The following is a 13,193-nucleotide window of genomic DNA, read 5'->3' as shown; positions in this document are numbered from 1 at the left end:
AAAAAAGTAAAAAGAAAAGCTATTGGCTTTGCTCAAGCAATTCTGCTGCAAAAGACCTCTTTAAAGCGTTTAAGAGCAAAGATGTCACTTTGAAGACTAAGGTGCTCCTTACCCAAGTCATGACATTTTCAACAGACTCATATGCACGTGAGAGCTGGACAACAAATAAAGAAGACCACAGAAGAACTGATGTATTTGAATTATGGTGATGGTGACGAATAGTGAATGTATCATGGACTGCTAGAAGAATGAACAAATCTGTCTTGGAGGAAGTACAGCCGAAATGCTCCTAAGAAACGAAAAAGGGCAGAATTTGTATTTCATACTTTGATCACATTGTCAGAAGGGACCAGTCCCTCAAGAAGGATATTGTGGTGTAATGAATCACTTGGTATGGCTTTTCTAGCCATGGTCTTTTTAATTCATACCACATTACTGAGTGGGACCATACAAATAAGGTGTGTAGAAATCTAGTGGGAGGATGGATCTCACTGCCATGCAGAGAAGAGCTTGAGGTGAAGTGGAAAACGTCCTTGGACCCGAGATCCCTGCACTGGACCTCCGTGGCAGAGACGCCCTGGCAGAAACACTGGCTGAGACAGTGGCAGTGGAAGCAACAGGCATAAGACAGAGTGGCAGCCTTGCCAGCGGACTGGGGTGCACCTAAGTGTACCAATAGGTAAAGCTAGAAGAGCTTATAATACTTTCCCAAGAACAGAAGCCAGACCAAGAGGCCAAGGGCCAGAGAGGCATGCCTGAGGGCATAGCAGAGGGAAGACTGTCCTAATCGAAGAACTGTATCCTGAGCACAGTCCAGAACCTGAATTGTAGCTTGTCACTTCCCTAATAAACTCCATAATTGTATTTTCTGTGAGTTCTGTGTAGCCACTGCAATGAATTAACAAACCCAGCAGAGAAGCAGTGAGTGCTGGGAAGGATGGGCGGTATCAGAGTTGGTAAAAAGGCTGGAGGGTGGTGACGTGTCTGTTCTCAAAGGAATAATCCTTGGGCTGCTGATGGTGATTCTGTCTCCCTATTGTAAAGAGGTCAGAAGATGTTGCTTCCATGTCTTTTTTGCAGATATCATGCTAGGGATAGTATAAGGTCAGTGAAAAAGGGGAGGACTCTCAGTGAGATGGACCGACACAGCGGCTATGACGATGGGCTCAAGCATGGCAATGATTGTGAGGATGGCACAGGACTGGGCAAAGCTTCATTCTGTTGTACACATGGTCACTTTCAATGACCAACTGAATGGCACCTAACAACAACAACGTTGGCATGAAGTGTATCTTCAGAAACTATTTACTCAAAAAGAATCTAAAAGCCAAAATATATACATAAAACTTCAACAACAAGACAAATAACCCAATCATAAAATGGGCAAAAGTGAATAGACATTTCACCAAAGAGAACATTCAAATGGCTACCAAACACATGAAAAAATACTCAGCATTACTGACCACCAGAGAGACGCAAATCAAACCCATAATAAGATACCATTACACTCCTACTAGGATGCCTAAGATAAGAAAAAAACAAACAGAAAATAACAAATATTGGCAAGGATGTGGAGAAACTGGAACCCATATCTATTGCTGGTAGGAATGCAAAACGGTACAACCACTGTGGTAAAGTGTGGCAGTTCCTCAAAAAAACTGAAAATAGAACTACCATAAAAACAAAAAAAAAATCCCAAACTCACTGTCATCAAGTCGGAACCGACTCATAATGACCCCTCCTTGGGTTTCTGAGGTGGTATCACTACAGAAGTAGATTGCCCAATCTTCCTTCCGAGGAGTAGCTGGTGGGTTTGAACTGTCGGCCTTCTGGTTAGCAGTCAAATGCCTTAGGCACTACAACACAGAACTACCATATGAACCAGCAATTCTTCTCCTGGGTATATAACCAAGACTTGAAAGTACAGACTCAAACAGAGACTGGTACACCAATGTTTACTGCCACACTATTCATAATAGCCAAAAGGTAGAAACAACCTAAATTGCCCATGAACAGATGAATGGATAAACAAAATGTAGTGCATACATACAATGGACTACTACTTAGCCAATAGGAAAAATGAAGTCTTGGTACATGCTCCAGTACGGATGCACCCTGAAAACATTATGCTGAGTGGTATAAGTCAAACACAGAATTACAAATACGGCATGACCTACCTCACTTACATAAAAACAGAAGACACAGGTATGGAGACCAAAGTTTATTAGGGTCCCTTTCCAGGGACAGCAGGAAAAGGGAAAAGAGGTGTTAACAGTGATAGGAAAATCGCATTGATGAAGGGCAGAGTTGCACAGACCATTACTGTAATTGCTGTCTATAAATTGTACACCTGTAAAAGGATGAATTGGCAAAATGTAGTTAAAAAAATTTAAATAACAGTCAAATTTTAAGTGCAGCTCTTCGTAACTCAAATATACTGTGAGTCAGGGACTACCTATACTGTGTTAGTTTGTTGTTACTTGCCATTGAGTCAGACCCGACTCATAGCAAACCCTCCATTAATTCAACCATCTGGAGAACAAGAAAGCATTATCCAGTAACGAAGAAGATGCAAATCCTCTCTGGTGCTGTAATTCTACTTCCTAGAAAAATTCTACACACCCAAAAAAACATTTATTAAAGTTCAATGCATCCTTTTTTTGCACTAGCTAAAACTGGAACTAAATGTCATTAACAGGAAAATAGATAAAGAAATTGTGACAAGGAATATTATATAATTTAAGGAACTCTGCATTCTCATGGGTAAATCTCAAATTAAATGATGAGAGGAAAAATCCCAGAATGAGTATAATAATCATCTGAAAAGTTTTTTTAAAATAAAAAAACTCGAAAATGCCATTGTTATGAATAGCACATACAAAAATATGCATGAGAAGGTCAACTTCAGCATAGTGGTTAAGAAAGAAGAATGGAATAAGGAAAGGATACAAAGTAAGCTTCAACTGTATATTTTGTTTCATTTTTTGAGGGGGAAAAAAGTCCTTAAACCAGTATGAGAACTTTAAAATCTGTTAAAGCTGTGCCACAGATACAAAGGTCTTTACGTATTATTTTCCGTTATTTCTAAGTATGAAATATTTCTTAATTTTAAGTCTTTAAAAATAATGGGTTGAAAAAAAAATAATAATGGATTGGGAGCAAGTAGCAGATGTAAGTATAAACTACTCTTCCCACCATCATCATTAATGTTTTAGAGTCAGAGACAGGTTCCAAATCCCTGTTCCACCACTAAATTAGTGAAAAAGTTAATTTCAGAGCTGTAACTTTCTAAATCTGTAAAACAAGAATAACATCAATCTCATAAAGCTGTCATACATCTAAAACGTCACATGGGAGGCATTCAGCTATGGGTAGTTTATTTTAAATTTGCAGTGAAAGCAAAAAACATGAGAGGAGAAAGGAAAAAGGGTTTTGAATAAGATGAAGTCCATACAATTTTTCAGAATTAAATGGCTGTGAGCGGCCAATCTCTAGCTTCCAAAACCTAAATTTCAAATAGATTTACACAGGAATTTAAGATTATACTACAGGGTAAGAATCTGGATTCTTTAGTCCAGTTCAAGGAGACAAGAACCACATCAAAAAGGTCAGAAAAACCTCCTAACCCTATATATTTGAAAGTCTCCCAAGTAAACTTTTTTTTTTAACTTAAAAATGTCACATTTAAACATAAACTTTTATCCAATTTATAATGTCTCCTAAAGAAAGATTAACAATCATGGTGAGAACAAGGCCCACATATTTTTTTTGTTTTTGTTATCTTCCCTACCTACCAGTCCCACGGGTTGATTGGACTGATCACAGATGGCAAAGAAATGCTATCAGAAGTGCTACAACCCCTTATCTAAGACTTGAGGCTAATTCCCATAATCACTAAACCATTGAGGGAACACTTTATGATCCAAGACCAGTAATAAGCAGAACAGGAAAGGACAGCTTAATAATTCTAACATTTAACAGCTATCCACTTACTGTATGTTGAGGATGTCCCAGGCATTGCTCTCAGCACTGAAAACTCTTGTTTAATCTTCCCAGATGGGTATTATTATCCCCATTTTTGCAGATAAAGGAAACTGAGACCAAGAGTCAGTGTTTTCGGATGTTAAGTAGAAGGGTCAGGACTCAAATCTAATTACAATGCCCACACTCTTAATCTCTTAGCTAAGCTTACTCTATTATGCTTCAGGAGGTAAATATCTTTGCCTTATGGCAAGTAAAAAATTCTCACAGCATTAGTGAGAGAAAAAGCAAGATACACATAAATATTTTACCCCTTCTTATAACCAGAAGGCTGGCGGTTCAAACCCACCAGCCACTCCTCCGAAGGAAGATGGGGCAATCTACTTCCGTAGTGATACCACCTCGGAAACCCAAGGAGGCGTCGCTATGAGTCAGGTCTGACTCGATGGCACAAAACAACAAATACTTATTAAGGAGCTCTGGTGGCATAGGGCCTAAGGCATTTGACTGCTAACTTGAAGGTTGGCGGTTCAACCCACCAGCCACTCGGTGGAAGGAAGACTGGACAATCTACCTCTGTAAAGATTTAACACCTTGGAAACCCAAAGGGGGTCACTAGGAATCAGGATTGACTTGATGGCAGTGTTTTTTTTTTTTTTTTTTTTAAAAAAAAACACTTATTAGTATTTGGTTTTTATAGTATTTTTACCAAAAGGACATGCCCACAAAGGAACTATGCACAATGGCAATATGGAGTAGACTGCTACCTGGGTTCACTATTAATTACTTTGTGTCACTGAGCATCAGTCAATCTCTGTAGGACTCAGTTTCTTGATCTTACAGATGAGAAGTGTAGCCTCGACCTAAAGTCTCTTTCAATCCAAAATTCAATACAGTTAAAAAAAAAAATTCAATGCATTTTAGAAACATATTTTCTAGACACCATTACTATATTTTTAAACAAAAAAATTGGGGGAGGGGCAAAAAAAAATCCTTCATTATTTTCTTCTAAACTCTGAACCCACTAAGTGATAACTACTCATTCTTCCTCCCTCCAACCCTGGTAACCACTTATCTACTTTCGTCTCTATGACTACTTACTCCAGATGCTTATTTTCAAGGTTTATCCATGTCACAGCATGTATCAGAACTTCATTTCTCTTTATGACTGAATCATATTCCATTGTATGTATATAGTATACTTTTTTAAAAAATACATTCACCTGCTGATGGACATTCTGAACAAAGACTTTTAAAGGCATCTTTTGAAAGCTTTCCCACAACAAAAATGAATCTTATAGTATATATTCTTGTATCTGTTCTTTTACTCAAACATACTCAAAACTAATCTGTGCTATGTAGAAATTGTGAACAGACGTTATGTTTGGTTCTGTAGAGTGCCACCAAAAAAAACAAACAAAAGAATATTAACCATGCACTTACAATGTCCTTATTCATGCTGCTACTTAAGAATATGTGTATTACTACTCTAATGATGCTGTGGAGACAAGCCCATGTGTGGCAGAGTAGTTCTGTGCTCCATGGGGATTTCAGTGGTGAAGTTATTGGAAGTAGATTGCCAGGCCTTTTTTCTGATGCACCTCTGGGTAGACTTGAGCTCCAGCCTTTTGCTTAGCAGCCCAGAGCATTAACAGTGGTGGTTCTGTGATAGAATTATCACCTTCCACGCCAGAGACTCAGGTTCGATACTGCTATGATGCTGCAAAGATTTAAGATTAAGACAGACTAGGAAAAAAGACCTGACAATCTGCTTCCAAGAGTCAGCCAGTGAAAACCCTATGGATCATAAGGTCTGATCCTTAACCATTCACAGGTATGGTACGCAGCAATTTTGCTCCATTGTGCATGGGGTACCAGGAGTCGGGAGTGGTAACTAACAACAAACATTCTAATGTTTTATGTGCTCTAAATTATACATAAAAATTCTAAATAAAAGATGAAAAAGAACAAAAATAAATGGCAGAAAAAAACTGATCTGTGCTATCAGAAAGGGCTCTGTTAGTGCAGCAATTAAAGCATTTGATTGCTAACCAAAAGTTCAGTGGTTCAAACCCACCAACCACTCCACAAAAGAAAGACACGGCAGTCTGCTTCTGTAAAGACTTACTTACAGCTCAGGAAACCCTATGGGGCAGTTTTACTCTGTCCTATGGGGTTGCTACTAGTTGAAATCAACTCAGTGGCAGTAGGTTTGGTTTTGTGTATTAAAAGCCAGAAAGTAACAGGAGAGATAGTCTTGATGGTGCTGATAAAGTTCTGTTGCTTGATTTGGGTGCTGGTCACTTTATTATATTTTACCTCAATATAAAGTTGTTTTGTTTTGTTTTTTTAAAAAAACATAACAATGAAGAAACTCAGATATGTGATCTACCTCCAAACTATGTTTGTATGTTTCAGAGCTATACAAACTTTCTGTTCTAAAAATGTAAATGTTTCTTGCCTAATTTTATCAATTATTTCTTCTGCCCCCTACTTCCATTCCAGGCACCGACAGAAGACATCATTTACTTACAAATTACAGTATTCTTGTAAATCCTTTGGGACTATCTCCTGACACCTGCGATCAGTCTTAAATTCCTTTAAAAATCCAGCTCCAGATTCTCCCTTTCCATATACATACCCTCAGAACTCCCACAGTATTTACTCTCTCCACCAAGCATTTAACACACCTGGACACTATGTTGCTTTTTCTATCCTTTGTCTGTCCTGCCTCTCCAACCAGATTAGTCTCTTGAGGCTGTAGTTAATATGCCCAATAACTGCTGATAAACTATTTACCAAGAAATAAGAGTATATGTATACTCTTTACACAGAGGTGGCTTGCAGATGCATCTAAGTCGATGCCAGATGAACAGAGATGAGTCTTTCTAATAAATAAAACAAGAAATACACCTCAAACAGTATTGCTGTATTACCCAACCCATACCCAGAATCCTATAAGGTAAGTTATAGACTATAACTTACATAACTGTTTTTTTGTTGTTACTGTTGTTTTTTTTTTTAAAAAAAAAAAACTTTTCTTTTTTTTTTTAAAAAAGAGGAAAAACTTAAAATTTTAAAGACTAAAATAGAAAATTGTAAGTCAGTAGTGGCCTTGCTATATATTCTTTGTCTACTCATTCTTTAGATAAATTATACTATGTATCTCACATTTTTTTCTTCAAAAGAGTTTTAAGTGGTTCTCACCAACTGACAATGTCTAGAGAAATTTCTGGTTGTCACAAGAGGGGTGGAGGTGGAAACTGGTAATGCTGGTATCTAGTATGCAGAGGTCAGGGATGCTTCTTAAGCATCCTACAATACAAAGGAGAGCCACCCATGAAAACTATCCACCCAAAATGTCAACAATGCTGAGGTTGAGAAACCATGGTCTACAGAAATCAAGAATTAAGATTTACAACTAGTTCTATATGGAATAACCTAAACCAAAAAGTAAATGATACACAACATCATTTAAATGTTTGAAGCAAACTTAATATACAAGACTAGCTTCTATGAAAGCAATTTGTTTATGACATAGATTTAAGCATTCCCTATAAGAGTCTGATGGAAAGAAGATGGGGCAAACCCAATGGGGGTCGCTATGAGTCAAATCAACTCAATGGTGAGGTTTTTTTTTTTTGGTTCAAGAGGCCTAGAAAATGCTGCCAATGTGCAACTGCAATATGAAAAAATACAGATACCATATCGTATAAGAACAAGCAAGAGTTATGTGTGTTGATTTAGGGGCATTTTAATTCATTAATCTTCAAATTTTAAAATACTGTGCATATTGAAATTCAACTAAATCTTGTATTAAGTTAATTACAGATAACATTTATTTAAATAATTAAAAGCATGCCTATCACTGGCAAGTCATGACAGTGTAGAAACAAACAGACCAGGATCCAAATCCCAATGCTATATATTTGCAGACAAATAATTTACCTTATTTAACCTTTCTGAATCTCAGTTTTCTCATCCAAGAAACAGGTACTCTTAATTCTCAGATCTGTTACTAACAATTAGTAATAATATATAAATGAAGTGGCAGTTAGCTGTTAGCATCAATACCAAAAACACAACTCAAACTCAATGCCATCAAATCAATTCCAACTCACAGCAACCTGCTTCGAGTTTCGGGTGTCCAAGGTGGTAAACCTTTATGGAAGTAGACTGTCCAGTCTTCCTTCCATGGTGTGGGTGGTGGGTTTGAACCACCTTCTGATTAGCAGTCAAATGCCTTAGGCACTATGCCACCAGAGCTCCTGTTAGCAGTAATAACTGGTAGTAAATAATACAAGTTCTGAATACTACTACTTTCTTTTTTTTACTATACCGTCACAATTAATTCACTTATGTAACTCAACCCCAAAATAATTCAACCTACCATAAAATTCACTTTCAGTCAATTTTCCAACCCTAACAACTTTCAAACATCATTTAATTCATCCTAAGATTTAAACGCTTATATCTGATTATAAAAAGATGAGTTTCCAGTCTTCAAATTAAAAAATGTGGTCTGGATGGTGCTTTTATTTACTACTTTATTTACTTTGGGGAGCTCTGGTGGCATAATGCGTAAGACATCTGACTGCTAGGCTGGTGGTTCAAACCCACCAGCCACTCCTCAGAAGGAAGGCTGGGCAATCTACGTCTGTAGTGATACCTCCTCAGAAACCCAAGGAGGCATCACTATGAGTCGGATTCGACTCAACAGCAGTGAGTGAGTTTTATTTACTTTGAGTAAATAACATGTTGCATGACTCAAAATTCAAGAGCGCTATACACCCTTATACATCAAACACCCAATTCCCCTCCACAGAGGCAGTCAATGTTACTAATTTCTCATTAATCCTTTCACCTGTATAAGCGCATACACAAATACTCCTCCTTCTGACACAAATCATGGCCCTCTACACACTATTCTGCATCTTGCTTTTTTTAAATGTATCTTGGACATTATATTTTAATTAAAAGCACACTCTAAGAATGGCTGTTTATAACCTCTTATGACCAGAATTCAGCAATCGTTAATTATTTTTACATAGGCACTTAAAAGGCCAAAATAATACTACTACTTAAATTAACCAATATTCTGTGTAAACATGAGCATGTGAAATAAACTTTGGTAACCTGGAGATTTTGCATAAAACAACATGATAAAAACATTAGTTAACCAGCTACTCAAAATACTGCATTTACCCACTTAAAATGTAAAAAGGAAATAACATGGGCTATACTACAAGTCCTGCAGAGTTGGTAACAAAAAAAGTCAGTGAAAATAAAGCTATTTATAGAAAGAAGGGCTGCTTATGCACAGAGAGACAGCTCAGGGGGCAGGAGTGCATGGAGGCATGGACACAGGGAAGAGGTAACTATCGGAAGGAAGTAGGAGGGGAGATGTTGCATTGTGGTAAACTGTGGTCAATGTCAAGAGACAAAGTGTATGTGAACTGCTGTATGGAAAGTGTATTTGCTCTGTAAATTTTCACCCAAATCACAATTTAAAAAAAAAAGAAAAGAAAGTTCTTTATTGGTTATATTTATTCCAAAATTAAATCATCTCTCTCTTTTCCTAAATGTTCTTTGCAACTTACTTTCTCGTAAGAAGTTTCCTTTCATAAGGGTACTGTTCTCAAAAAATAAAAAAATAACTCTTCTGTCTGCATTTCCTGTTTTTTTCCTCTTAAAATACTATGACACTTATTTGAAGTAAGTCTACATCATCCCTTACATGTAACAGTATTATTTTTAAAGTATCCATTATCAGAGCAATATAAGTATTTCTGGCAACCTAAGTACTAAGAATATCATGGTGAAAAGTCATCTCATAATAAGTAAAGTGATCAACCAATATGAATACTACAGCAGTAAACCTTACCACCTTTCAGCAATGGAAAATAAGGTATTAGAAGTCTATTAAGTTTCAGATTGCACAATCTTACTATAAAAAAAGTATGTTTTAGGCTATTGAGAACAATATTAGTTGCAATTTTTTATTTGCTTTGTCAACTATCCAGGAATTAAATAAAAAGTCAGAATCTTTTTTTCACTGTGTATCAGTACTCTATTTCCGCACTGTACCACAAAAATACAAAGTCATCCTTCCATTCAGAGTTTTGGCACTTGAACAAATGTGTCAGAGTTCATACATATGCTCTGTAAAACAGATCATTACTTATATACTACACACATTCAATAAATCTGCATTTGTCATGGTTGAATAATTTTAAATAATTATTTTCTCAATGTTTATATGGAAAGATACAGTATCACTGTAGACTCAGTGGCACAAATAAAGCCCAAGTGCTATCAGACTTATGTCAATTACATCACAGACTTAGAACGCTGAATTTCAAAAATAATTGACATTATCAAAGCACCAACACAAGGCAAAAAATACAGATATACTCAACAATGGTAGTGACATCTACAAAACAATGATGATTTTCAGTGTAACTTTTTGGTCTTTCTTTGTTAAACTCAAGTGGGGAAAACAACTTGGTATTTTTGTTCATTCGGGTACGAAAAACTACTGATACTGACATAGTTTTGAATTAAATTAGTATAATGTTTTCAATCTCTTATATAAGTAATTGTGAGCAGCACTAAAGTACCTACAACTCTAAGACTCAAGAACAGCTTAAGATAAATTATCTTTTTAAAATCACTTTAGATATATGTCCTGCTAAACTTACTACTCACCTTAATAGAGAGATATACAACAACATACTATTCTGGTGAAATCCCATGGGTTTTCTTGTTTTGTTTCTGTTTTTGAAATCTCATGTTTTGCATAGGGCTATTTTTCAAAAATAAGATTTAGGTGAACTATGAGGGGAAATGATAATCAAGTTTCATGGTATAACATCTACAGAGTCAACAGAGGCACTGTCTTAGGAGAGACTCTGATCTGTAACTTGTAAACAGTATTTTGAAATAAGCTGCTCATACACCATACTATTTGTTCTAAAGATATTTAAATGCTTTAATCAAACAACTTGCATTTACCTCGTCAGAAACCTTTGGATGTCAATAAAGCAGCAGCCCAGAATTTGGGGGTAAGTGTTAATGACATAATGATCTAATTTGGAATCAATTTCCTATTTCAGGTGAAATTCCTTAATCCCCTCACTCAGATAAGATGGAATATACCATTAGGTCTCCCATTCCTTCCCAACACCCAACTGAAGGAGTAATTCTGTCTTTCTTCCTCCTTTCATCAATACCTAGAAGCTCTCATCGCTCCTTTCCTAAGGAAAGGATGGCGAAGGCCTGACAGGCAATAACCCAGAAAACCCTTAAAAGTGTGGGCCTTCAAGCCGCAAAGCTCCCGTCGGATCCTGTTACCACCTTTCCCCTTCCCCCATGCCACTTCCCGGTTTTTCTCAGGCTCGGCCTGCACCCTCCCCATCCGCAGCCACACTTCCAGCTGCTGCCACGGCTTCGAGGGTCTCTCTAGAGCTCACACCCGTAGGAGAAGTGCACCTCTTCTCTGACCTGATCCCCAAAACGTGTTCCACCCCAGATCTCCCACCGGCAAAGACCGTCCATCCCAGGGCCCTGGGAGGGGAGAGGAAGGCGGCGGAAGGAAGAGGGGGGAGGATACTGCTTCCCCACAGGCAGTAGGGCGGCCGCAGGGCAGGCTACCCAGGGGTAACCAAGGATGTCGGGGTCGCCGCCAGAAGGGCCCTCCCACCCTGGGCTGAGGTGGGGGATGACCGGGAGTTCATTTCTGACCTCCTCGCTCTTCAGCACTTCCTTGAACTCCCGCTTGATTCGCTGCACCGCGATGTTGGCCATGTCTCCGCCCGCAGCTGATTCGTACCCGCCTCCTCCGCCACCGCTACGACCAACGCCACCGCCGCCACCTCTTCCTCCACGGCCTCCTCCTTCGGCGATTCAGACTCGAGCACACGAATGCTGCCACTGCCACCTCGGCCGCCGCGCTCTCCTCAGTGTGGAATCACCTCCGCGCCCGGCCACCAAAATGGCGCCGGGTCCACGCATGCGCACGATGCTGACCCAAGCGGGCGGTGCAGCCGCTCGCGCTGTGTCCTCTGATCTGCCTCAGCCGAGATGCAGCGCCGGGCCGCGCGGCGCGTCTCTCCGCGGGTGCTGCGCCCGCGTGACTCCGCCCCGCCGGCGTCTGGAGCCAGGAGGGTGCGGTTTCCGTGCCTGAGGACCGCAAACCCGGTTTTTTGGGTCCCTGACTGTGCCCCTCAGCTAGGCGAATCAGCGTGGTATGGTCGTGGCTTCTAGTTCCTGTCCTCTGGTCCAAAGCTCGAACCCAACCCGGCTGGGGGCCCACAAGACTCTCTCCTCGACCTGGACTCCTGGCCTGACTCAGCCTGACCCGGACCAAAGCTCCAAACCCACAGGCTTACAGTGCCTGGCTGTGTTTAGTCTGTGAAAATACTATCCTAGAACCCAGTGGGGCCCATTTTCAGTTCATCCAAAAACCCACTGCCCATGGAGTCTATTCCGACTCATAGCGATCCTGTAGGACAGAGTACAGCTGTCCCATAGGATTTCCAAAGCTGTAAATCTTGACAGAAGCAGACTGCCTAATCTTTTTCCTGCTGAGCCCTGGTGGGTTGTAACAGCCGACCTTTTGGTTAGCAGCCGAATGCTTTACCATTGAGCAACCAGAGCTCGTTTTCACTTGGTACCAAAAAAAAAAAACGAAATCACTGCGGTCCAGTCGATTAGACTCATAGCGACCCCTCCTTGGGTCTCCGAGCTGGATTGCCCAATCTTCCTCCTGGAGGAGTGGCTGGTGGGTTTGAACCGCCAGCCTGCTTGGTAGCAGTCAAATGCCTTAGGCACTAGGCTACCAGAGCTCCTTTTCATTTGGTAGAGCCCTGGAGAATCCGGCCTGTGTTGGTTCTGAAATTAGGGACACTATAAAGTGGCTAAAAGCACTTGACTGCTCACCAGAAGGCTGGCGGTTCAAACCCACCAGCCACTCCTCGGAAGGAAGGTTGGGCAATCCTACTTCCGTAGTGATACTGCCTCGGAAACCCAAGGAGGGGTCGCTATGAGTCGGGGCCGACTCGACGGCACATAACAACAACAACAACAACATAAAGTGGCACTATCATTCCCATCAGGAGCTCTGGTAGCATAGTGCCTAAGGCACTTGACTGCTCACCAGAAGACTGGCGGTTCAAACCCACCAGCCACTCCTCGGAAGGAAGGTTGGGCAA

At 39.8% G+C, this 13,193-nt stretch overlaps 1 protein-coding gene across 1 annotated transcript in view; it reads right to left on the bottom strand.

Annotated features, from left to right (window-relative positions):
• Window positions 1–11,787, bottom strand: part of UBE2K (ubiquitin conjugating enzyme E2 K) — a 66,854-nt gene extending 55,067 nt beyond the window's left edge. The window contains exon 1 of the mRNA XM_007947140.2: window positions 11,725–11,787. Coding sequence (XP_007945331.1) covers window positions 11,725–11,787 — 63 coding nt within the window. The remainder of the gene's footprint in view (window positions 1–11,724) is intronic.
• Window positions 11,788–13,193: the final 1,406 nt, after the last annotated feature.

Source organism: Orycteropus afer, unplaced genomic scaffold (genome assembly GCF_000298275.1).
Source record: "Orycteropus afer afer isolate SDZICR_OR568_19922 unplaced genomic scaffold, OryAfe1.0 scaffold00176, whole genome shotgun sequence".
NCBI classification, from domain to species: domain Eukaryota; kingdom Metazoa; phylum Chordata; class Mammalia; order Tubulidentata; family Orycteropodidae; genus Orycteropus; species Orycteropus afer.
Note: the sequence above shows the minus strand (reverse complement) of the source record. Positions and strands in the feature narration are given on the sequence as shown.